The sequence below is a fragment of the Akebia trifoliata genome, chromosome 11 (assembly GCF_017979445.1).
Source record: "Akebia trifoliata isolate Shusen 1 chromosome 11, ASM1797944v1, whole genome shotgun sequence".
NCBI classification, from domain to species: domain Eukaryota; kingdom Viridiplantae; phylum Streptophyta; class Magnoliopsida; order Ranunculales; family Lardizabalaceae; genus Akebia; species Akebia trifoliata.
The window spans coordinates 29,625,372-29,653,057 of NC_141385.1; the positions used below are offsets into that span (position 1 = coordinate 29,625,372).

General features: G+C 35.0%; 1 protein-coding gene across 1 annotated transcript in view; it reads left to right on the top strand.

Annotated features, from left to right (window-relative positions):
- The window catches only part of LOC147391231 (structural maintenance of chromosomes protein 6B-like), a 68,517-nt gene extending 44,544 nt beyond the window's left edge, over positions 1-23,973 (top strand). The window contains exons 13-28 of the mRNA XM_086457986.1: positions 2,094-2,263; positions 2,363-2,465; positions 4,079-4,191; positions 4,546-4,750; positions 12,181-12,312; positions 12,413-12,527; positions 12,645-12,730; positions 12,813-12,908; positions 13,929-14,065; positions 14,154-14,256; positions 19,730-19,809; positions 19,979-20,057; positions 20,184-20,241; positions 20,386-20,483; positions 20,588-20,682; positions 23,590-23,973. Of these exons, the coding sequence (XP_086314112.1) occupies positions 2,094-2,263; positions 2,363-2,465; positions 4,079-4,191; positions 4,546-4,750; positions 12,181-12,312; positions 12,413-12,527; positions 12,645-12,730; positions 12,813-12,908; positions 13,929-14,065; positions 14,154-14,256; positions 19,730-19,809; positions 19,979-20,057; positions 20,184-20,241; positions 20,386-20,483; positions 20,588-20,682; positions 23,590-23,647 (1,728 nt within the window). The 3' untranslated portion in view covers positions 23,648-23,973. The remainder of the gene's footprint in view (positions 1-2,093; positions 2,264-2,362; positions 2,466-4,078; positions 4,192-4,545; positions 4,751-12,180; positions 12,313-12,412; positions 12,528-12,644; positions 12,731-12,812; positions 12,909-13,928; positions 14,066-14,153; positions 14,257-19,729; positions 19,810-19,978; positions 20,058-20,183; positions 20,242-20,385; positions 20,484-20,587; positions 20,683-23,589) is intronic.
- Positions 23,974-27,686: the final 3,713 nt, after the last annotated feature.

Below are 27,686 nucleotides of genomic sequence, written 5' to 3' on the forward strand. Positions count from 1 at the left end.
AACCAAACAGCAATTCTGCTGTGATTGACAGACCAAAACAGTCACATGGTGGTAATCGCAGGCTGCAAACATTCCTTTTCTGTGCTCGCCAGCCCTTGTGGAGATCCAAAACTGTGTCGCCTGACTTAGTTTTCATCAAACAGCCAAGCTGCTGTCATCGTCAGCCTTTGTGGAGGTCAAAGATGCCATCGTTAGGCCAAACTAACCCCAACCAGCAACCTTGCTGTTGCTGCTGCCTTTGATAGTGACTACACTACTACCGTAGAGATTCAAACAATCCTCAAGACCCTATCACATGATGTGATTAGGGTGTGGAGCAAACAACCCCTGTAGGGGTGATCTAGTTATTGAATTCGAGAGCTGTTGATAATAGGTTTAAGGAGGAAAAAAAAGAAGTTATAGCAAGAAGGAAGAGATGAGAGAGAGAGGAGGAGACGATGGAACCTGGCTCTAATACCAAGTTAAAAATAATGAAAAGAAAATTAATTCATTGATTAACCCTAATTGGGCTTTAAAGGGGAATTACAAAGACTAATAACAGGTAAAGACAAAAAAGGACAAATGACTAGATAATTCTAATAAACCTGAATTATTCAACACTTATCTTCTTATTTATTTCTTTAATTCTATAGTTGTTTCACTCATTTAAAATTTAGGCTAAAATTATTATCTTTTTTAATTATAAACCTAGTCACTTCTCAAGGCCTGTTCTCGCTTTCTCGAGGAAGAAAAGTTTATATAAGCCTCATGATGTTTGAAACATCGATTGTACATGAAAGGTCTTATGGTGTGTTATAACAATTGTTGAATGCCTCAGTAGTGTTGTAAGCAAAGATTTAATTCGTGCTTCAAAGAAATGGGAATGTGAGATAAATGTAGAGATACTACAATATTCATGGAAATGATGGAAACATTGAAAAAGTGATGGAAATATTGGGAAACTTTTCATTGTAAGGGTAGAAATGGTAACACATACATGAAAGATCTTATGGTGTTTTATAACAATTGTCTAATGCCTTAGTAGTGTTTGTGATCAAAGATTTAATTCATGCTTCAAAGAAATGGGAATGTGAGATAAATGTAGAGATACAACAATATTCATGGAAATGATGGAAACATTGAAAAAGTGATGGAAATATTGGGAACTTCTCATTTTAAGGTTAGAAAATGGTAACACATTCATGAAAGATCTTATGGTGTATTATAACTATTGTCGAATGCCTCGGTAGCATTTGTGATCAAAGATTTAATTCATGCTTCAATGTCTATTTCTGTCTGTTTTGAAATGGTAATGTGAGATAAACGTAGAGATACAACAATATTCATGGAAATGATGGAAACATTGAAAAAGTTGTGGAAATATTGGGAAACTTTTCATTTTAAGGGTAGAAAATGGTAAAACATACATGATAGCACACCCTTAAGTTATCAAACTATAATAAATAAATAAAAAACATATGGATGTGGAAATGAAGATAAATAATGTTGTGTGCCGCCTTGACACTGGGATTGTGAGTTGAACAACAAAAATCAATAATATTCTATATGGAATGAAAATACATGCTAAGTGAACTAAAAAGTTAAGTACAACAGTAAGATGTAATTAATATATTACAAATACATCCATGTAACTAGAACATGTATGTTGTAAGTGTGTGCTTGTATGAACGTTCTAATGTGCTTAGAAGAATCAAAAGTTGATGGTATACAGATATCTAACTAGTTGCAGTTCATTTCTACTCACTAATGCATAGTATGTGTAGTTTACAAGGATTTTCAACATTAAATTTATTTATTTTTGTCAAGTTTCTAAAATTTATCATTAATTTTAGAATGTTTTATACAAAAAGAATACTTCTATCTTATTCTTCTGTTCATCTAAATATTTTTTCAAAAATCTTGTATTTTTATACTTAAAGAGTTTGATTTTTTGGGTCAAAATTTATTGTTCACTGAAATATTTCGTGAGATGAATCATGATTTTCCCTGAAATATATACGTATTGGTTATTTCCATATTGATGCTTCCAGAAATGGAAATATTTATTGGAAGTACATAGAAATTTTATGGATGGCTGCGATTATGTGATGCAGACATTGGTAAATGGTGACATGTGGGCTTTGGCTGTTGAACATGCCATTGGAAAGTTGCTGAGTGCTTTTATTGTGACGGATCATAAAGATTCTCTTATCTTACGAGGATGTGCTAGGGATGCGAAGTATAACCAACTCCAGATTATCATATATGATTTTTCTAGACCCCGGTAATAAAATTTCTATGATCTCATTTAATCTAACATGTAATTTTTATTTTATAATTTATTTAGTGGTGTTCATCTTGGCATTTTTACCTACTTATCTAGGTTGAATATTCCAAGTCACATGCTTCCACAAACAAAGCACCCAACTACTTTATCTGTTCTGCACACTGATAATCCTACTGTGTTGAACGTCTTGGTGGATATGGTAAGTTGGTAACTATACGACAGTAGCATAACTATTTACTTTTTCCTTTTTCTATTATTATTTTTCTTTATTTTTCTTCATATTGTGAAATGGTTGTTCCTTTGCATATATAATTTTGCTTCCATGATTTTAGAACTTGATCATGAAGTCCAGTCCATTGGTGTTAATACCAAATTGACTCAGATAATTCAAATCTGAGTCCTTGCAAGTAGTATATGCAATAGAGGTTCGAAGTCTAGTTAAGACAAGCGATGGTTGAGTAATGAGCCTTGTCAAAGGAAGTCAATCTGTGTATTAGTTCATAGTGCAGTGCCTAAGATTGAGTGTGGAGGTCCCTATTCTTGAGCATTGACAAAGGAAACCTTTAGTGCAAGACACTGTTATAGGATATCTCACATATTCTTTTCAAATTATGAACATTTTTTACTGTTTTACTTTCTTGGGGACATATTAGTTATTTTTTCTTTTAGAAAGGGTATTTTTATATACGAGGTCCTTTTTCATTGAAATAAAGGGTTGGGATTGTTTTGGCAATCCATGGGTCAGGGTTGGTCCATAAATCGGGTTCATTATATATGATTTTAAGATATTTGGGTTTATCCCCTTGAGATAGAAAGAATCCACTGGGCTTTTCTCTTTGTGGGCTACTTACAAAATCATTATACATGTATTTCATTTATTAAATAAGAAACATAATAATAAAATTTTGAACATGTACATAAAAAAAAAAAAATCAGCGTGCCCTAATAAAAAAAGAAAAAATTCCCCTTGTGTTCAGTTTTAAAGTTGAGAAAAAACAATTCATCTGTATTTCGAAATGCCTTGTTCATATTCTGTTTTGATTGCACAAAAGCCTTTTGTTTTGAACGTATGCAAAAAGGACCTATACTCCAAAGTTTTTTTTTTTCTTAAGGCTTTAAAAGTCACTATTAATCACGATTTGTTCACTATGTACTCTTCCATACTAGTTATTTTCATGTTATAAGGAGAGTTCTAAACTTAGATACATGATTCATATGGATCCACTTCATCAGTCCAAATTTTACTAGATTCCACTTTTAAATAACACAAGTAATTTTTGGTAACAATTTTAGTGGCAAGCTAGGTATTCCTTTTCCATTATGTGTGTCTGGCCTTTTCCGATTAAGGATTAGAATAACACCTTATGTATATATGGGTAGTGTTCAGCAGCCAAAGTTAGGGAGCCAAAAATTTTCCTATATGGCATAAAAGATTCGGATTGGGCTGATTTTTTGTGACGATGATATCTATGGGGAGGAGACCATCCTCACAAAAAAATCAGCTTAAGCAGAAACTTCTAACCCCATCAGAAGTGGTGTACAAATTAACGACGGTCCACGATTCTTAACTACTTTTGATGGGATTAGAAATTTCAGATTGGGCTGATTTTTTGTGAGGATGATCTCCTCACCATAGAGATCATTCTCATAAAAAATCAGTCCAATCCGAAACCTTTAAGTCATATAAGACAAATGTGTTGGCTCCTTAACGTTGGCTGCCGAACGTGACCCTATGTATATATATAGAACAGAAGTTAATATTTAGGTCAATAGATTTTTCATTTTAATCTCATATTCATGCTTATTTTGTAGGGTCATGCTGAGAGGCAAGTGCTTGTTAGTGACTATGAAGTGGGAAAATCAGTTGCATTTGACCAAAGGATTTCAAACCTTAAGGAGGTTTATACGTCGGAGGGATGTAGAATGTAAGATATTTCTTTTTAAGATGGATTTCTTTTCCCACTATATGTTACTATTCATATGTTACTATTCTGGCTGATTACTCTAGCTAGTTGCAATATCATATCAAACAAATAAATGTTTCAGCCATACTAATAGCCACAGTTAAATTGCTTTTTGTGAGAGTTTTTAGTGCAATATATTCTGCTATACAGTGTTTTTTCTGGGAAGTTCTATCATTATGGATGTTTGTTGGTTGATCTATGTTTATTTTCTCTTTGTTTATTTTTGTGAGTTAGTGCATCTGCTTATGCCAATCTTTCAAACTAAACTTACGTGTTTTTCCCTCAATAGATAATTTATCATTGATGCCTTTGTAGGTTCTGTCGTGGCTCAGTTGAGACCACTCTCCCTCCAAATAAGAAGATAAGAGCTGCTCGACTATGCCGCTCATTTGATGATCAAATTAAGATATGTGAGAAAGATGCCTCAAATATGCAGGAGCTAGCTCGACAAGGCCGAGGGAGAAAAAGGGATGCAGAGGAATGTCTTCAGGATCTTCAACGGAAACACCAAAGTATAAAGGTAATAATCTATGTTGTCATCTTACTGTCTTAATGTATGACTTGAAATGGCTATCATTTTTGTCAATTTCCTTTCTGTTACTGCAATTATTTTATTGCTTTGTCTGTATTTTCTGTTTCCTTCAATTTTTTGGTAGGATTGTGTGTATACCTGTTCCCACAAGGGTAATCTGCAGATTTTATATTGTTTGATGTCAATATGTGTTGTGGTATTTAAAAAAGTGATTCTAAAGGAAATCAAAGTGCTTGATGGGAAGGAATCAGAATTCAATGTTGTTAAAGATGTAAGAAATAAGTTTGAAGCAAAAAAAAAAAAAAAAAGTTCAATTGAATTCTAATTATAGCGGGTTAGCCCGAAAGGTAGGGGATAAGACAAAAAAAAAAGAATCGACCGTTCGAGTATTCCAAATCGCGCGGAAAAATGAGAGGAAGAGAGGCATATATATGTGGTATATATCCATCCATATTGAATTGCGGATACATCAATGATAGAATCATCTCTGATTCGACCAAATACAGGTACTCCGATAGAGAGAAGATAGACAAGAAATCAAATAGGAGGAGACAGAGCCACTTTTTCGATATAGGAATCCGTATCTAATGTCTAATGAATTCAACGGTTCCAGCATAAATGAAAGAAAGAAGGGGATGGCATCCCAATGAGATCCTAGTCTCAAAACAAAAAAGAAGGGATCGTGGATTATCATTTTGAGCTTTACTCAAAGAGAAAGAAGGAGATACTGATGGTCAACTTGATGAAGAATAAGGTGTTTGGTGTCAAACCCCTTACAGATTGTAGGGTTTTATCAAATTATGGGATGTAAGATGGTTCTCGTCCTACCTCATACTTTTGTCCTCCTTTGGGAACTTGTTATAGAAGAATTGTAAAAGAATAATTGTCAAGTCTCTATATGAGAGCTTGGCAGGAATTTATATTAGTAAAAAGGTAAAAAGACCAAAGTGCCCTTACAAACGAGAAATAAATAAAAGCTAAATAAAAAGTAACTAGAGTTAAAGTAATAACTAGATTATTTCCAATACTCCCCCTTAAGCTAGTGCAAATATATCAACTAAACTCAACTTGACAAGATGAGAATTAGTGATAGACGGACCAATAAACTTCGTAAGCATGTCGGCAAGCTGATATGAAGAAGGTATGAAGACTGTCTGAAGATCACCAGATCGAACTTTCTCCCTAAGAAAGTGAATATCAACCTCAACATGCTTAGTTTTTTCATGAAAGACTGAGTCAGAAGCCAACATAATAGTAGACTTGTTGTTTGTTGTCACAGAACAAAGTAAAAGAACCTAAGACAGGAAATCCCAACTCTTCTAGCAAAGAACGAAGCCAAATTAGCTCACATGTGCCAAGAGCCATAACACGATAGTCAACTTCAACGGAAGTGTGAGAAATCACATTCTGTTTCTTACTTTTCCAAGAAATAAGATTATCACCATAAAAAATACAGAAATCAGAGGTAGATCTCCTATCTGTGAGAGAATTAGTATAATCAGCATCTGTAAAATAAGACAAATGTGGCTGAGCAATGGAAGAGTAGAAAAGTCCAAGATCAGGACGCGACTTTAGGTAGCAAAGGATATGATAAACGGCATCAAGGTGAGAAGCATGCTGAGTATTCATGAACTGACTGACCACACTAACCGCATAGGACAAGTCCGGTCTAGTATTAGTTAGATAAATCAAACGACCTACAAGTCTCTGATAAGATGAATGGTCTGATAAAAAATCACCAGAGTCAGTATTAAGATGATGATTCTGATCCATAGGTGAGGAAACAGGACGACAACCAAGCATCCCAGTGTCTTGAAGAAGATCCAATGTGTATTTAAGTTGAGAGAACGAAATACCTCGACGAGAACGAGTCACTTTTATCCCTAAGAAGTACTTGAATGGACCTAAATTCTTAACTTTGTCAATCCACTGTGCATCATCTCTAGTCACAATAATGTTATCCACATAGACCAAAACAATGGTGCAATGACTATCTACACCTTGACGATAAAAGCAAGTATGATCTGAGTAACATCTAGAAAACTCTATAGATAAAATAACCTTAGAAAACCGTTGAAACCAGGTTCGCGGGGGCTGTTTCAGGCCATGCAGAGATTTAAGAAGACCACATATCTTCCCAGAATACTCTCCCTGAAGACGAAACCTGGAGGAGGGTCCATATAAATAACCTCAGTCAAATCATTCAAAAAGGTATTCTTCACATCAAGTTGGTGAAATGGCCAGGAGTTACACGCAGCTAGAGAGACAAGAAGTCTAACAGTGGAGGGTTTGGCGACAGGAGCAAACGTGGCACCAAAATCTTTCCCTGGAGTCTGTGTAAACCCTTTAACAATTAGGCATGCCTTATACCGATCAACAGTATCATCGACAATGTATTTCACTGTGAAGACCCATTTACAACCAACAGTCTGTGCTCCAGATGAGAGAGTGACAAGCTCCCAAGTATTATTTTGTTGCAAAGCATCCATCTTAGTAGTCATAACTTTAGTCCACTGAAGGTCTTGCAAAGCCTTTGATACAGATTGAGGGACTCGAATAGAATCAGTGGCTATAAGGTAGGTTTGATAAGTAGAAGAGAGATCCTGATAGGAAACAATCTGAGCAATAAGATGATCAGTAACACACTACTGCTTACGTTTGCGAAAGGTAATAGGTAAGTGAGAATCAGAAATAGAAGGGATAATAACAGGTATATGTGTGGAGGTAGGAGATGAGATACCTGAATCCAAGGAAGAGGTTGGCAAGGGTGTAGGGGAGTGAGGGCGACGAGAGTATACCTTAATCGTTGGCGAAGATGGAGGAAAAATGGGAGATGACAACACTATAGGAGACGAATCCTGCAAAGTTGATGTGGCATAAAAGTATGAAAGATTTTCAAAGAAAGTAACATCAAGAAAGTGTATGACACGGTGATAAATTGGATCATAACATAGATACCCTTTGGATATAGAGGAGTAATTCAAGAAAATGCATCGAATGGTTTGTCATCCAATTTGGTACGATTGGGTGTCCTGTCTTGAACAAAACATGTGCATCCAAATACTCGAGGTGTAATGGGAAAAAAATATACTATCAGGTTGAAAGACATAAAGAGGCACTTGTCCCTCTAAGGTACAACTAGGGATGCGGTTAATAAGATAAGCCGCAGTGAGGACTGCCATATTCCAATATATCTTAGGAACATGCATTCCTCGGAGAAGACATCGAACAATATTCATGAGATGGCGATTCTTACGTTCTGCCACCCCGTTCTGCTCAAGAGTATAAGGACAAGTCAATTGGTGAAGCATACCATGCTGTAGAGGGAGCAGAGAATACCAAGTGCCTGAATTTGAGATGGAACAATACAACAATGACGCTCATAACCGTCAATGGTCGCAACTATCTCAAATAAAAAAGGTAAATGAGTGGTATTAAGGATTTGAGTCCGAAGTGCTTCAAACTCAAGATGTAAACCCATGAGAAACTGATATATCTGCTGTCGAGCAGTCCTCTTAACAACAAGTCCGGCTGCTTTTGTAGATAGCTCAGCCATAGACTCATAATGAGAGAGCTCTTCCCAACGGGTCTGGAGGAATCCAAAATAATCAGCTACACTCTATGCTCCTTGGGTAGCTTGTGCAATGTCTCGGTAAAGCTCATAACTCCTCAAGTCATTCCTAGCGTGAGTATATTTCTGAGTGAGGACTAATCACAAAGACGAAACAATTTCGTGATACATAAACAGTGTATAGATCCGTTGCTCCATTGAATTGAATAGCCATCCAAGAATAGTGCAGTTATCGATTTTCTATTGTTCAAATTTGGGATCAGTGAGAGGTGGTTTAGTAACGGTTCCCAAAAGCCATCCAGATTTACCTCTACTACCCAAATAAAGTCGCATAGACCAAGACCAGGACTGAAAATTCTGACCATCTAGAAGGGCATTAGTTATACGCTGAACTAATGAATTTGCCCCAAGAGTTGTGTTGGAATCCTTGGTTTCGTGATTTTTCCTCATAGCGCACTAAAAAACAGTAAAACTTTGGATCGAAGGGAGATATCCTGTAGTATTAATCCAAGGTAGAAGAAACCACAGGTAGAAGGGGCAGCAGCACTGTTGCAAGTCTCTTAGTAGTCTAAACAGGAATATACAGCAAATCTACTACTGTCGCAGATCAACAAGTCTGTTGCAAAGTCTCACAAGCCCTCACAAGCAGTCCTACTGTTGTTTCAACCCGTCACAAGATCCAATGGACCTATTGCAAGTAGTCCACACAATCAAACAACAATCCTGCTGCTGTTGCAGGTCTCCACAACAGTCCAAATAGCAAAAAAAAAAAAAAAAAAAAAAACTGCAGCCAGCAGCCACACACACTGTCGCAACAATTTGTAGCCTTATCACAGTCAAACAACAATCCTGCTGCTGTAGCAGGTCTCCACAGCAATCCAAATAGCAAAAAAAAAAAAAAAAAACAGCAGCCAGCAGCCACATGCACTGTCGCAACAATTTGTAGCCTTATCACAGTCAAACAACAATCCTGCTGCTGTAGCAGGTCTCCACTGCAGTCCAAATAGCAAAAAAAAAAAAAAACTGCAGCCAGCAGCCACACGCACTGTCGCAACAATTTGTAGCCTTATTGCTGCTTAGGCAAAACAACCAAATCCAATTGTAGTCTAGTCAAAACAGCCAGTAGTATGGATCAGCGACCCTATCGCAACACTATCCTTGTCGCAAAAACAAAGTAAAAGAGGTGGAACCTCTGCATATCAGCAGTACTATCGTAGCTTGCAACACAACAACCTAGATCACAGACAACAGTCAGCAGTACAGAGGAGGGCAACACAACCCTTATCGCAACACCTTATTGCAGCCAGCAACACAACCCAGCTAGCAGCCCTTATCGCAACACCTTATTGCAGCCAGCAACACATCCCAGCCAGCAGCAGCACAGTCCAACACTATCGCATGGAAAAGGTATTATCACAACATGCGATTGGGAGCAAAAAATAAAGAAAAGGAAAAACCCCCAAAGGGGTGAGCCTCCAACGAAGACTTCTGCTAGGGTTTTTGTCGCAAGGGTTTGAAGGGGTGGATGGGAGGAGAAGAAAAGAGAGAAGAGATGGAGGTGGCAATGACGAAGCTCCAAGAGGCCCAAAAACGAAGGAGAAATCCCAACGGGGGTTGTCGATGGATCCTCTTAGGCTCTGATACCAAGAAGAATTGTAGAAGAATAATTGTCAAGTCTCTATGTGAGAGCTAGGCAGGAATTTATATTAGTAAAAGGGTAGAAAGACCAAAGTGCCCTTACAAACCAGAAATAAATAAAAGCTAAATAAAAAGTAACAACTAGAGCTAAAATAATAACTAGATTGTTTCCAATAGTTATAAATATGAGGCTATTTGGGAAAGGGCATATAAAGGGTGCATATTCTTGTTGAAAGATGGGATTTCTTTCTAAAAGATGAAAGATGACTCATATAAAAAGTATTTTTTCTAATGACCCTATGTTTTTCATGTCCTTATTTTCTATGGCAGCATCCATGGCCTGTGGTAGTGAATGATTAGTAATAAGTTCACGTGGAATGATAAAGAAAAATCTCATAAACATCATCCTGTGAGAGGGGGAAGTAAGCGTTTGCCCCAAAGTCATCCTGTGAGTAGGCAGTTCTTTGGTGAAAAGTTATCCGAAAAACGGTTGTGTATATCGATTTTGGATGTGAAAGTTGTAAGGTTATTCTTGTATGTTACTGAGTCTGGGGAGGTATCTAATAGGGAGAAAGAATGTAGGAAAGGCATTAGATTTGAAATTGGGAAAGAGTGTAAAGTCAGGTTTTAGGATGACCTTTGGTTGAGGATTTTATTGAAGATCCAGTTTGCTAACTTTTCTTCCCTTTCGAGCAAAAAGAACTAATAAGTTCATAGTTTCTTGGTTAGTTGATGTCTTCTCTTGGAACTTGGGTCTTGGAAGAAATTGAATGATTGAAAAGTGGGTTCCCTTAGGAAGCTATTCCAAGTCTCCTTGTCGTGAGTACTCTTAAGTATGGAAAAAGAGTTGGGAATTGGGATGAACTCTTCGTGGTTAGATTCTTCTGTGACGTATAGTGGTGTTATCAAAATTCTCTCCAATTGCTTCTTTCTCCAGTTCATTCATTACAGTTCTAAATCCCATCTAGAATGACCTTTTTTTCCTTGTCAATTGTGTAAGATAAAATTTTGGTGGTTGATCATCTAATAGCTCATAGACAAATTATTGTTTACCTTTATGTCATGTGCAAAGCAAGTGGGGAAAAAGTTGATCACCTTGATTAATTATAAAGAGTCTTGCACAACTTGGTCCCATTTCTTGTCCCTTCTAGATACATTGGAGTCTTCCCTAGCTGTTGTCATCACTGTTTATCGGTTGGTTTGGTAATGCTTTTAGTTCTAGAGGCAATATTCTTTAGAGTAAATTACCTTTTCCAATATGTTGGAGCCTTTGGAAAGTAAGAAGCAGTTGACCTTTGAAAGGATGGAGGAAAGCATTCGTTACATCATTTTGGCCGTTGGCTTGTTTTTCTTGTTTACATTGCACCCAGAATTCAAAGGGGTATTCTTTGTGGGTTTTGTATTTAGGTGGGATTCCATAGTGCATGTGTAATTTTTTTTTTCCTGTTTTGGTGGTCTTTTTTTTTCTTAACATTTTTGTAGCAGTCATTAGAGAGCAGGTTGTCTTCAAATTTTGAAGGCGCTCTTCTAGATCTTCTTTTCTTTTGGAGTTGGGCTTGTTTGGTTGAATCCTTGTTTGGTTGAATCCTTATTAGAAAAAACCCTTAAAAACATGAAATTTTGAGTTCGGAACAGTTGATGTTTGAAAGGAAGAGACCATAAGGGTATGATTGGTTGCACATGGAAAATAGGGTGGAAAACCATTTTCCATATGTTCGATTGGTTTTTGTGATGGAAAATGGTTTTTCACCCTCTTAAAAAAAAATCAGCAAAGTTTGGATTTCATTTTCCCATCTATACCCATTGGAAAGTGTAATCCACCTCTAATTTCCATCCCAAATCAAAATCCTAACCTCATATCTTCTTCCCCACCATCACATTCACCCTCTTCGTTTCCATTGCTAGCCACCTCCCTCCTCCTCCCTTCTCTCTCCCTCAGATTTTCCCCCCATGGTTTTGTCTAGATGAAATCAAACAATGGAATTCGATTTTCAAACCCTACCCATTTTCCACTACCATTTTTCCATGGATTTCAAGTTCCATGGAAAGTCACTTTCCACGCAATCAAACATACCCGAAGAAGAAATTGGGTTGATGAATAAAAGGGTGGAAGTTGTAAGTAAGTAGATCATACAATTTATATTGCTTCCACTGACATCTACTTTTCATCATCTAATGCCTTTTTCTGTTGCCTTTGTTTTTTCCCCAGAGGCGGCGTGAGGACACTGAGAGGGAGTTGAAGACTAAGCAATTAACAATGCTAGATGTGAAGAAGTCGTATACTACTGAGACTAGTTCGCTTCTCACATCCAATGTTGATGAGATTCATGAGGATATTTCGGTTTGTATCTGAGTACCAGTACTGTCTCTTAAGTTTCATTTTTGATGTGTGAATGCTGATTGTATTATATCATTATCATTCATGTGAGAGCATCATCTAGAAAGTTCATGCTGAAATAGAAGAACAGGAATTGTCCTTAGAAAAGTTCCAAGTGAGGATGGCTGAGGTGGAAGTAAAAGCCAATGATTTAAGACTAGAGTTTGAGAATCTATGTGGTATGCCAGCAAAGGTTTCTTTCATACTTTTTTTCATAATTTCCATCTTCATTTCTTTTTTGTTCATTAAAAGGTTTCTCAGCCATACAACTATTGTGTTCTTGATGGAATATGTAGAATCTGCAAAAGCGGATCTTGAAGCCTTTGAAGAAGCAGAACGTAACCTATCGATTATTGAAGACAAACTCCATTTGGCAGAAATGGTATTTCTTGCTGCTATGTAATTTTAATTTGTTTAATTTTTTTTATGCTTTTTATTAATATCCTAAAACTTTTTGGTCTCAGGAGAAGTCTCATTATGAAGGTATCATGCAAAATAAGGTTCTTCCTGATATCAAAGAGGCAGAGGCACTATATCAGGAGCTTCAACTCAATCGTCAAGTATGTCACTTTGTATTATGTGTATACACCATATATTTAGCATTCAAGTCGAGGCATTTGGATATAACTCTTGCATATTTCTGCTAGGATTTATTTGATGTTGTTTAAATTTACAGGTTCTATTTTTGTGGTCACTTTTATACTTTATTCCATACTTCATGTGTTTTGCCAATTTCAACCATCCTTTAGCTTTTGCTCTCCATTATTTTTATGGTTTTTCCTTGCAAAATATTAATTAACATCTTTCTTTTCCAATTTAACTTGTCCATGTAGCAAATATAACATTAAATATATGTATTCTCTCCTCTATTGACGTTAGTTACAAATCATTAGATATTCTATTACATATTCTGTTAATATCTTTATTTATTTATTTATTTTTTCTGTGAAGAAAAAATAACTGCTTATCTAAATATTACTGAATTTTTACTAAAAAGTTTTGACTTCAGAATATTCCATTAAACAATTTGACTGAGAAAATACTCCATTACAAGATTTGACCGTGAATACTCCATTACGGCTCTTAGTCAAAATTCGGTGGTCCTCATCCATAGGAGATATAGGGATGTTAGATATTTGACTAATAAAAATAGCAAAAGTGCACCATATCCTTATTAATGCAATGTAGTCTTGAATCTCATTATAAATACCATACTCATTCAGTGCATAAATAGAATTGGATTATTCAGTTCTTCCAGTATGAGGTGGTCAAATTTCAACTTTCTTTGCACCTCTGTAATTCATGTTGCTGAAAGTATAGCTGTTCCTCTCTTGTTTAATGCTAAGTCGTTTCTATGTTTATTCTAATTAACTCTGTTGAAAAAAGGTAGTTGTCCTGCTCAGGCAAGTCGTTGATGGAAAATTATTTTCAAAAGTAACATGTATTGCATGTGTCTCAGTCACCAAGTGAAATTGTAATTTATTTAATATTTGATGATGTTTTTAGTTATAGCTCCTCCATCTAATTGTTTCTTTGTCCATTGATTTGTTTTTTTTGTTTTACATTTGGTTAAACTGTAGGAGAGTTGCAACAAGGCATCTATTATTTGTCCTGAGAGTGAAATTGAAGATTTAGGAGGCTGTGCAGGAAGTACTCCTGAGCAACTCAGTGCCCAGTTAAGTAGACTCAATCAGAGGCTTCAGCAGGAGAATCAGAGGTAAGTATGATGGGCATGGTATGTCTTTCATCAGCATTATTTGGAGTACTTGAAAGTATCAAGTTCATTTGAGGACCTTCATTGGTAGATATGCTGAATCTATTGATGATCTCCGAGCATTGTTGGATAAAAAGGAGCGGAAAATTTCAAGAAAACAGAAAACTTATGGAGCTTTCCGTGAGAAGTTGAAGGTAAGCTCCAGTTCTTTTTTGGCTCAAATGCTGGCATTGTTGATGATCGAAATGCATACTCTTATCTATTTTATTTAGTTGTTTAATGATATTATTTGTATGACTAAGAACACCCATGTATCCATCATGAAATAGAGCGAGAGGAGAAAGTTCCTACTCTTATAACCCAAACACCATTTTTCATATTACAGAGTACAGCCGTAATTAATTTATAAACTTGTTAAAGAAATAAAGATGAAATATCGTATATCAACTTTAGCTCATCCTTACATGAATTTCAAACCTATTTCAAGGTTTGAAATGGCAAATTTTGCAACATCTTTACAGATGGTCATTCCTCGAATCTTCTAAACAAGCACAAGATCAACCTGTAGCCAAAAGTTAACATTCATATAATGCGCATCAGAAAGAAGAAAAATCTTCCAGCATGGATTCATCCACTAATTATTATTTTTTTTTTGAAATTTCTTTTGTATATCTGGTCGGTAATGCCTTTTAATTTGTGGCATGCCATAATAAATATCGTTAATTGGGCGTTCACCATTCACCAAACTATTGAAATTTGCTTGTATTTCCTTGTGCATATGTTTGTATGCCGGTATTTTATGGATGTTTTTGTGTTCACCTGGTTGGGTAGATATTATGCTCTTATCGCATTTTATAGGCACAATCTATGTTATTTTATGAAATCTACCTTATTACACAGTTATTAAAATTTTGAAGAAATTACTGTAACATGAGAGAGAGCATAACTTGGAGCTGTATCACTAGATCAGATAAAACTAACTTTTGCAGATTTATAGAAAGTAAAATACCGCTGCTTCAGTGTTTGGAATTCGAGGCTTATGCCTCGAGGTGGGGGTCCTTATAACACACTGCTACTTATTAAAAAAGCGTAAATGCTTGTGAGGCATATGGCTCATCCAACTGAGGCTTGAAAAAGTCTGATGCCTCATGCCTTATGTGTTGGAATCAATATCCTATCAATCGGGTATTAATTTCTATCAATCAAATATGTTATTTCAATCGATCAGATATGAGCTCCAATCATTCAAACATTATTTTCTTTGTCGGACTTCTTTCTTTTATTTAGTTGTCTTTCGTCCTCTGGGCACACATGGGTTGTAATTAGGGTTTCTAACGCATTCAATGTAAATATAATGTGATGGGAGACTGAACTACGTTAGTTCATCTCCTGTTCTATCGTATTTTCTTCTTCCTATGAATCTTCTTTTCTCTAAATCATTGTCTATTGGTTACAACCTTAGAATTCAACATGGTCTCAGTGCATGATCGTATTTCTGTCAGAGAATCTATCCAAGTATAAAACCAAGAGATTGATAGGGGGAGCCTTTGCAGGTTTGATTGATTGTGTATGAGAATTTGAGGTAAACCAGAAACCTCAAATAGTGGAATATCAAGGCCCTAGGATACGGTGCTCTTGGAGTGAATGTAGGCAAGTTTGTCAAACCACCAAAAATCGCGTCTCATAGCTTTGTTTGATTAAATTAGATTTTTGTTCCTTATGTTTAACAAGATTTATTTCCATTTTGTTTGCCTTTGTTTATCATTGTCTCTTCATGATATGCTAGTATAACTTATGACACCGTGTGTGTGTTGGGATAGGTGATTAGCCCTAGGTTGTTGATCACTCACATCTAGCCCTAGGTGATTAGTCCTACTCATATCTACATCTACGTACCTGCTGAATTCGTTTATTAGAGCTCCATATATAGATAACTCCTTCATAACAACTTAGAAACCTTTTAAAATACTAAAAAGTAACTTCCTAATCTATCTATAACATATTGCTAACCTTCTAATCCTATTAGAATTCAATTTGGACATCTAAAAGGACTTCTAATTATAACCTAAAGAATAAAAACAAATTTTAGAAGAGAATAGAAACATAAAAAAATTAGAAACTAACTAGTTAAGAGAAGCTTTTTAAAATTGAAATAGAAACTAACTAGGACTACTTAAGCAACTTAAAAAATAGAAACTCAATGAGGACCTGTCAAAGATTGGATCGAGTTGATTCGGTCAAACCGAGTTGACTCGATCAATGTTTCTGATTTCTTTCTTTGATGTATTTTAACTCAATCATATGCATTGAGATAAGTGTTGGCAAGCCTATCTTCATCATATAAAATGAGAGAAATATGTTTAAAAAGTAACTGTTGCAACCACTATACCTAACCAATTGGTGTTAGGAGAAGGCACAACTATGTATATAAGAATGTTATGGGTCGAACTGGGGTACAATATGTGAGCTTGTGACACTTGGGAGCAGAGGCGGATAACACAACACTCAACACTCTCCCTCACCCATAAGGGTGGAAAATTCTTTCGAGAAGATTTGAACCTGTGATCAAGGTATTAAAAATTGATATATTTCGGTCGAAATATGTTGGTTTCGAGAGCTATTGACATGAAATATGTTACAATGTCTATTTGCCAATATTTGGGTCGAAATCATTGGTTGTTTCGGTAAAATTTCAAGAATCTAGAGGTTCCATTTCTTTAAATCAAAATTAGAAGGAAAAAAAAACCCCTAATACCTCTATCGAGAGAGAGAGAGAGAGAGAGAGAGAGAGAGAGATAGAGAGAGTCACTCCAATCGCATTTTCTTCTGTGGGAGATTGTCGATTCACATGCATTGGCTTTGGCTTGGATGAAAGAATGGGAAAGAGAGAGAGAGACGAAGAGTCTAGAACTCTCCCAAATCTTTACTAAATGAAATTTGTTAATGTAAAGCATGGAGTTGGATAACTATCCAACTCTAAGCTTTGCTTGGAGAAAGCTGATACTTTTTTTTTTGAATGAGTTCATTTATTTTTGTTTTCTTCATTAAGAACACTTCTTTTCATGCTGACCACCCATCTATGTCATTCAAACAGTAAAAATTTTAAAATATAAGTTAATTCAAAGTTTTAAATATTAAATTTGGAAATTTTGTGGCTGTCTATTTTCAAAGCTTTTGATGAAGCCAACAAAATATTTTTATTTTAATTTTAAATCAGATCTATGGGGTAGAGATGTTATTTTGTCGACATGTCATTCTACATGGGCCCACAACTCTTTAGTAAGATTGGAATCAATGGGTCTTATCATTGTAATCAATTTAAGAAGTAATTTGGGATCATTTTCTATTTAGAAGTGGGATTCAAGGGATAAGTGGGCCTTTCACTCTAGTAATAGAGTGATTGTAAATTTGTAATTTGTTGCTGCTCCATTGCTATGTTGCTATGCATCATTTATCAGATCCTAACATTTGGACAAGATTTTTTAGACATTTTTATAATATTTTCATTATTTCCATGAAAATGTAATTATTTCCACACTGATCAAAATATTTCCATTTCTAGGCTGACCGAAATATAGACTGAATCGAAATTTAATACCTTTCCTGTGACTTGTACGGACCGTGCTGCTTTGATACCATGTAGAAGCCCATGGGCCTAACTCATCCTCACAAAACCAGCTTGTAAGGTGAGGATTGCCCCAGGTTTATATATAGCCCAAGGTCTTGATACCTAGGCGATGTGGGACTATCACTCTCACTTCCCACCAATTGGTTTTTGGTAGAGTGGTTCCCAACATGGTATCAGAGTGGGTAACTAAAGGGATGTAGGAGACACGTTACATGAGGAGTGTGAGCGATAGTCCCACATCGCCTAGGTATCAAGACCTTGGGCTATATATAAACCTAGGGCAATCCTCACCTCACAAACTGGTTTTGTGAGGATGAGTTAGGCCCATGGGCTTCTATAGGAACATTTTTCATGTGCTGTATAACCATCCCACAACATAAAAATATAAGTAGACTATGTTAACAACTTACTAATTTTGTACATGGAGGAAGAATCACATCAGTCCTCTAATGGAAATCAATATTTCCTGAAAAAATCAGTCAAATAAAGCATGACACGGCCTTATATGTTAGGATGTGTGTTGGGTTGGATGCATCCACTTTGGTACATTTTGACAACCAACATCTGTCAACTTCCATGTCCTAGTTTTAATAGCTGTTTGGCATAAAGTAGAACAAATTGCTTTGATGAGGATTTTCTACCCTTTATCTAGAATTTATATCTTTGTGTTTTCCTTTCAATAAGAACTTGTATTGGAAAAAAAAATGGTATCTACTTGGTAAAATGGTAAAGTACGCGAGTGGTAATACCACATATCTGGGATTGGAACCCACCTTCACCCTTATACCCATAAAAAATGGTGTATTAATAGTGTTCTTTATTTGGTCAATTCTTTGTTACTTCCGCATGCCAGTGGTTCTAACCATCTGTTAAGGGACAATGCTTGATGCATGTGTTGGTTAGCGATGGCATTGGTTTTATTTATTACCAACTTAGTTTTTCTGAGTACTAAGACAATTTGCTTAGACTAAAGTAATAAAAAAATTCATTAAAAAGCTGATTGGTAGCTAAAATAACTGTATTATTTATATTTTAGAAAATATTTGATAATGGATATTGTTGTGAAGTTCTTTGCGAGAATTTTCTTCGAACAATACTATTTTCAACATTTTTGAAAAACCAGTAATAAGAACAAGATACACTTTCCTTACTAACTTAAGGGTCATTGCTTCAAATGGATTACCAAATTGGCAATTGAACAGCACCGCCCTCTTGATTTCATGGTAAATCTTATATCCACAGAAAAAAAAAAAATTTGGCTTGATCCAAGGTTTTGAAAATGGATGGCTACTGAATTCCCAAATTTAAAATTAAAATTTAAAATTAAAATTTAACACTGAAAAATAATCCTTTTTAGATTGTTTTCTTAAAGTTCATAGAACTTTGTCCTCTACATCTCCATAGCATTGGATCATGTTTTTAGATGCCACAAGGCTAGCTCAACGACCCTTAGTAAGATTTGAAATCTTACTAAGTTACTAAGTCTAGACTTACTGGAAAAAACCCTACTTTTAAGAGGTGAAACAGATGGATATGGATGGATACAATTAGGTACTTCAACAATTTTGTAAAATTGAGGCTACTTTAAGTATGGCTTGGGTTATCATTTTAACAAAAGAGTTCAAAAGATAATACAGAAATGTCCCCGAAACCCAGATTGAGTTCCGGCTGAACCATCAATAGAGCAGCCGTAATCCCTTTACCCACCCTAGTAGAATGTGATTTGGTGGGGTGCAATGCAAATAGAAAACATCTCCGAGCGAGCGAAGGTTCAGGTAGTACTTTCTTTCCACAACCCAAGTGTGTGTCTGCAAGAGAGCTTAGGTTGCAAAGCTGCAGGATCAGTTCTGTCATCCAGAAAGATACATGATGCCTAAACAACAGTATTATTATAACTTGATAGACAATGGGCTTTTGTGGAAAAGAGTGGCAAAAAAGCATCATGTGCACAAAGGGTGTGCATGTGTAATATACAGTAGATAATTTCTTTGTTGTTCTTATTTCCTGATTTACGTCATTATGATATCTTTTAACTGCAGGCATGCCAGGATGCGCTAGATCTACGGTGGACCAAATTCCAAAGGAATGCGACTCTTTTGAAACGTCAGTTGACTTGGAAGTATGTGCTATTCCAGCCCTAATACAATCGAACACTCTATGCGCCTGCACAATTTGTCTGCTATTCTGATTGCAATTACTTTGTTGGATTAGGGTTCAGTGTTTCGCATTACTTGCACTCAAACTAGATATTTCACTTGTTTCTGAAATAAATTATTCTTTTCAATTAGATTTAATGGACATTTAGGGAAGAAAGGAATCAGTGGGTCCACCAAGGTTAGTTATGAAGAGAAGACTCTCTCAGTGGAGGTAAGTAAACTGTGGCTTTAGTTCAATGAGCCAAGTTTCTATAACATTTCCCCCTTTGTGTCACCTTAATGATTTTAAAATTTTCAATATGATTCTTATTTGTTGTATTTATTTATTCTGTCATAGGTAAAGATGCCGCAAGATGCATCTAACAACACTGTTCGTGATACTAGAGGGCTTTCAGGTTTTCCTTTGTTTTTTTCTTTTTTAATTTGTAATATGAACTCTGATATCCCTTCAGTGCTTTGAAAACATATTTTTTATGATCATAGATATTTTATTTTTGCATTGGATTAGTGACAGATGTTTGTATGTGATTGATAATTAGGTGGGGAACGTTCTTTCTCTACATTATGCTTTGCATTAGCTCTTCATGACATGACGGAGGCTCCCTTTCGAGCGATGGACGAGTTTGATGTGTTTATGGTTAGTGGTTTTTATAAAAAGTTGTTAACTTGTTTTCTTTTTTGGATTGTGAAGCTACTAAGATCACTTTTAAGTGTCTCGCATGGCTTCTATGTGTTCTTCAGGATGCGGTTAGCCGAAAGATAAGCTTAGAGACTCTTGTCGAGTTTGCATTGGCGCAAGGGTCACAATGGATATTCATAAGCCCACATGATATCAGGTAAAGGTTTATTTGCTTCATATCTTTAATGCTTATGTAGTCTATCAACAAAAAATGCGGTATTGCTTTATATCATAGATTTTTCTTTTTGATGCCGTTTCTGGATGGTTCAATTTTTAGGCCATATCTTCTAATGGCTAATACTAATACAATGATCTCATTTACTCAATGTGTTATCAATTTTTTCCTCTCCATTGCCTATACGTATCTTGGTTGGTAAGCTACATGGGCTATGGTCTGTTGTGAAGGTTACCTAAATGGTTGTAACTTCACTGATGCATAGGCAAGCCATGTTTATAGTGCTGAGTGAAACCAGCACACCTTCTGTGCGTATGGTAATGGTGGATTCGGCCTATTGCTGCAGAGTCAGCAAATCAGCTTGGTCAACAAGTCAGTCTTGGATACTGAACTTGGTCAAACTGAGACTGATAATGACACAAGTATTGTCTCATGTTAAAGCAGTGTTCCATAATCCTCTTTTCGTATAAACCCCATTCTGTCCAGTCAGTGTACCATCTCATATTTCCATCCTGAACTATTCAAGTTGCGGGCTGCGGGCACCTTTGACATCAGTCAGCTCCCGAAATTGCCCTCATCGTATAAAATTATTACATTTTCATAATGTATTATGGACCATTGTCACAAAAAATGGTTTATTTATTTATTTTTTTAAAGTCATTAGAATGCATTTTGAACCTCTAGCGAATAAAACGAGCAAAAAGCGTATCTAAGAAAAAAAAAATGTTTTTATGTTTTAAACCCTTTTTTAACTTTTTTTTTTTCTTATACAATTTTGTGTGGGCCTGTGGCTTACTTTTGTGGGCTTATGGTTGTATGTCACCTGGTTCATAGTTATTGTTTAATGAGATTTGGTACATAATTTATGATTGGTGATTTGTCAATATAGTTTAATGTGGGATTTCATCGTAATGTCTTTGTTATGGTTATTTTTCAGTAGGTGTGTTATTTTGCTCAAAAAATGTTAATGGTTAATTTTCTTTTTTCAGCATCATAGTATCTATAATTTTGTTGCAACATGTTATCATGCATATATGTTTTCAGTAGTGTGTTTTTTTCTAAAAATATATTGAAGACTTTGAATAAATGTCATTATATATAGTTTTTAATATTTTATATTTTATTGTGCACCCCCCTTGATGTTGATAGACTTGCCGACAGTTATCTCAATGTATAGGATCGAGTTAATATGCGTCAAAGAAAGAAATCAGCAACATTGACTGAGTCAACTAAGTTTGACCAATTGAATCAACTTGATCCAATCTTTAACTGGTTCACAAGGCCTACTCCAACTTCTTAGGACTCTTTCTTTTATTGAGTTTATAGTTTTTAAGTTGTTTAAGTAGTCCTAGTTGGTTTCTATTTCAATTTTAGAAAGTTTCTTTTCCTAGTTAGCTTCTAATTTGTTTTATGTTTAAAATTCGTTTTTATTCTTTAGGTTATAATTAGAAGTCCTTTTGGATGTTCAAATTGAGTTTTAATAGGATTAGGAGGTTAGTAATATATTATAGATAGATTAGAAAGTTACTTTTTAGTATTATAGAAGGTTTCTAAGTAGTTATGAAGGAGTTATCTATATAAGATTCAAAGAGTTCGTTTTGTTGAAGATTGATTAATAAAATAAACAAAAAGGTACTTATCTTTTTTGAGCATTAGATCCCGATATTGGTTCTTAATTTTAGAGTTTGCGATTGATTTCCATCAATCTCAAACCTAAATTAAGTTTCTAATCTGTTTCGCTTGACGTAGAGATTTTTCATTACTCCTAGTTCTTAGGATTTCACCATAGAACCGGATTTTAAACATAAACTCTATTTTGTGTATTCTCCCCTTTTTTGAAGTTATCTCTCACCATTTTAAACCTGTCGACTTGGTGACTGGATTCTAGACTGTGCCCCCATTAAAGCATCTCTTGGGTTGGATCGGGGTTATTCAATTCGTTATTGAGGTGCCAAACCATGAACCGGTTCAAATCGAACCAATTCGTGTTACAATTGGCATTGGGTTTGTGAAATGCAACGAACTACATCAATTTACTGTAATTTTTTATATATCCATTCAATAGCCCCTTTAACAGTCAAACAGATGGCATGCCCCGTAGACCCTTTTATGATGAGATTAATGAAAAATGAGCTTAATGCTCTCATCTTCAATCTAAAATGAAAAAAAAGCTTGAATTTTTTTTTCTTTCCAAAACCTACCATCTTCAACCTTTTTTACCCCTACTATTCTTTTTCAACCTTCAAATTCCATCATCTCTAACTACCCCTACAAACTGGGTACCTTTTTGAATGGTGAACCTCGAACCACGAACCCGAATTCGAACTAAGCGAACCCACTAACTTGGTAACATAGGGTTGGATTGTACATGCATGATCATTAAGACATACTCCCTCTTTGCAATCATTTCTGTAGAACTAAATCAAATGGTAATCCTCAAAAGGAAATGTACTATTAAAATGTCATCTTTTCACCAGAGACATGGGCCAAGGTTTGTCAATTGATCTGGTTGGGCACACAATCTGGTCCAGTCTATAGTCTGGTAATTTAGATTTTTGGATTTGGGTTCACATAGAAATTTGATAATGTAAGAAAATATATGATCTCTTTTATTTAGATATACGGTGTTTATAGTTATTTGATGCATTAAATTGGATTTGATCTGATTGGTCCCAATTCAACCCTAATCCAAACCAAGCCTGGCCCATTGACAGCCCTACTAGTGCCTAGTGCTATGTAACAAATTTGCTGCCACCTGGTAGCAGTCTGGAATTGCTTTTTCACTAATAATCCTAACAAAATAGAAGCTTGGTATCCATTATTTTAGTTGATTAGTTAAACTTGACTGAATGTGTTCTTGCTTTGTTGTTACTTGATTTTGGGATTCAGCATGGTGAAAGCAGGTGACAGAGTTAAGAAACAGCAAATGGCAGCTCCTCGTTCTTGATTTCAGAACGTTAATTGGTGTACTTAGTTTACCTATAATCAAATATTTAGGTGGCCCATTTCTTGTTTTTACAGTCTTTTGTAGAGCTGATCAAATTATTTTTGATCACTGAACTATATCTATTTTGTGGTTGTCTAACTGAATTTTCAGAACTAATTTCTGCCTTTTTGAACTTAGACTCATCATTTGTTCTTTGTTGATCAAACTGGATTTAATGGGTTTATACCTATGGATTGTGTTCATGGAGTGGTCCTGTGGTGTGTATGTTGTAAATGAAACTTGAACCAAGATGGATAAGTAATTAAAGGGGATCAAGATAGTTACCATATCATGGTTTAGTGTTGAGTGTATTTTTTTTATAAATATTTTGCATTGGATATCATTTTTCCGCTCATCATTTTTAAAGAGTCCCTAGATCCAGTGCAGGGATGCCTTGGCCACTGCACCGGCTTGTCGCTTACACATATTTTTCAATTTGTGGAAATTAAATTGATTTGGAAGATTTAACTCATTTGAGTTGGATCCAGAAAAGTTAAATCAAATTAAATCATGCATCCACCCAACCCTTATCCTCGATCATTATTTCTTAAAACATTTGACATTACATTTTAAAGAGGAATGTTGATGTAGGATAAGTGGTAGAAGAATTCATGGAAGGCTTGGATTGTGCAAGCTCCAATTGAATTGCGTCCGGAGTTAAAATCATCTGGTGAGACCCCTGTTTAAATGACAACGTCATCTTCAAGATCCAAAGCATGGTTGTGAACGTCACTTTTAGGCCTAAAATACCTTTGTTTACCCCTTTATGGAGTTAAACCTTCAATTCAATTTGATCTTTTCGCATCCTTCACAGCTTTTTTAGCTCGATGTAGGGATTTTAGATCTACTTGATAGTCAAAAGATTTCTATGCATATTAGTTTACGATTGAAGAAACCTATCTTTTTATTAAAACTATTGGGGTGAGATGATACTTTCACAAAAATCATGTTTAGAATTACATTTGATGTTTTTAAAATGGACTTTTATAAAATTTTATTTTTGGAAGATCAATCAAAGAACAATTTATTAGGGGACAAATAATTGCATGTTGGGAAATTTGCTGGTGTTGGAAGGCGTACTAGTAGTCCCACCGGTGTCATCACCAAGCCTAGAGGTGGCACTACCAGATGTGACTTTCTTCCACAAGAAATATACCCTGCAACGGCGGTACTGACACCTGCCACTGATTGTCTTTTGCTGCGAGAAAAACATGTTTTTGGTCATTTTGGTATTTTTTTTTTCTTTCTTCTAAAGGTTTTATAAATAAAAATAAATAAATTTGGGTATCAAAACTTGATTGAGAACTTTACTATTATCTCTTTTCAAAGATAGCATAAGGTTGAATAATTTTTTAGATGGAAAATGATTTGGGCCTAAGTTTGAGGAGTTAGTATTTTTTTGTTTCTTCTACTTATAAGTTAAAAAAGTCAGATAAATGATGTTTGTTTGGACCTTTTTGACTCTTGCGGATTTCAATTGATACCTAAAAGTAGTTCCTAAAAAAAGTCATCCAAGAGAGACTTCTTCAAATGGTTTTTGCGGGAAACCAAAAATGTAAAATGGCTCAATTGTAATTATCAAAATATCCTTCATCTTTAATAAAATTTTCAATCAAATTTATCCTTAAAAAATGAAATGAGATTATTAAAATATCCTTCACCCTTCATTTTTACTAAAATACCTTTCATCTTTAATCAAATTTTCAACTAAATTTAACCTTAAAAAGCAAAAGGGAATTATTAAAATACCATTCATCTTTAACCAGATTTCTAACCAAACTTAACCTTAAAAAACAAAAAGGAATTACCAAAATACCATTAATTTTTAATCAAATTTTCAATCAAACTTTACCTTAAAAAATAAAAAGGAATTATTAAAATACCCTTCATCTTTACCAAAATACCCTTCATCTTTAATCAAATTTCCAATCAAATTTAATCTTAAAAAAAGGAAATTATCAAAATACCTTTCATCTTTACTATCAAAATCAAAAGTAATTCATCATCACTATTTTATCATCAAAACACTCTTCATTTGCATGTGGATGTTAGATTGTGTATTATGTAGGTATTTTCTTTATCATATGTTCATTTTTAAGAGGATATGTTGGTGAAATTTCGATAGAATTATAAAATTTATAAATTTATTTAAATTGAAAATAATTATTTTTATAATTTTTTAATATAAATTTATTATATTTAGTGTAATTATACATTTATTAAGATATTTTGTTAATTTTTGGTGCATTATCAACATTAAGGGTATTTTGGTCATTTTATTAGAATCCAGTAATAAAAAACTGTCAAATAAACATCAATTTTTGGCTTATGTGCTTCTGTAACGAACATGTTTCTACTGGATGTGGCTTTTTAAGCTCTGGGTTTCTACTTCTTCTAAAAGCTAGCTTCTAGAGCTGGAGCTGACTTTTGTAAAGAACAAATCCTTAAAATTTTGAGAATTGCATTGTAAGTATGATGTCTTAGATTTTTAAACAAGAGTGTAGACTCTATTTGGTTGCGTATGTAGGCGAGTAGATATCCATAACTAATATTTAAATTTTATTATCTTGACGCGATGTGCATGTTTATTTACTTTTCAGTGTGAGCATATATATATTAGAATCTATCAAGGGGTCTATGAATGCTTGATGAGATAGTCTTCTATGTCGTTTTTAGAGTGACATGCTATCATAGGATAAATAGTTTAGATGGTAAGTTCTTTGTATGACACAATGTTGATGTGGGAGTGTACATAATCAAGATTTTTTTCCTTGTATCTTGAGGAAAACATCTATGTTTTTGCACACTATAACGTCAACTAGTGTTGAGTGCATTGTCGTAGGAAGTCATTTTAGAATGTCACTTTTCTGTTAGGATGTGTTGGTGGGTGTACCTGATTTAGGGTTGTTAATGGATCAGACCAGACCAGATCTAATCCGATCCGATAACTTTGGGTCTCAATTACGATTTAGATTCCGATAAACATCCGATCCGACAAGGTTCCGACATTGATATCTTATTGGAACTGATCCAATAAAATGTTAGAAATTATATTATATATATTTTAAATATATGAAGTTATTTTCAACGTTATTAGATCCGTTTGTTATTGGATCGGGTTTGAATCTTAATATTGAGATCCAATGAAAACTCAATCTATTAAAGAGACTGATCCATACTTATCAGATTAGTTTCTTTGCGTAAAATAAGATGCAATTTACGGAAGATCGGAACTTTCGACGGGAACATCGGATTACTTTTGATCCTTTTTAGAGAGAAACTCCGAGTGAAAAAAAAGAAAAAAAGACAAAAAAAAAAAAAAAAAAAAAACAATAACGTGCACCCCTCTATACCAAGGACCAAAGAGGGGTGCGCTATACTCGAAGAGAGACACTTAAGAAGCATAGAAAGACCGCAACTGGAAGGCAAGCAAACAAAAACTAGGGAAGGTCTCAATCTTTATCCTACCAAATCAACCCCAATCTGATCCGAATTCGATCCATTGACAGCCCTAATGTGAGATCAAAATGTTTGTTTCCCTCTCTCTTTACTCCCCTATAATTTTGAACAAGAGAATCTTTTCAGTTTCTCACTCTAGCTACACACCAAACGCACAAATGGACTTGCATGATAACTTGTCCCTTTTGGAGGCATTCTTCGAGTTCAATTCTTACTCATTTCAACTCAAATCTTGGAGCATCGGTTCCATTTTTTTTAAAGGATAATTTACCAAATAATTATTGGTATTTTCGTTTATTATCAAAACGTTACTAAGTGAAAACATGATTGTATTTTGCAAAAGTGACCAAACTACCCTCTCATAAAGTAGCTGTGAGATTTGACAGCTAACTGTGAAGATCATCCTCACCAAAAATCAACCCATTCCAAAACTTCTAACTCATGTAGGACAAAACATGTTGGGCAAATTGTTGGGTATATGGTTGGGTGCTAAACATTTCCCATGATTAATATGTAACTAAATGACAAATGTTTAATATAG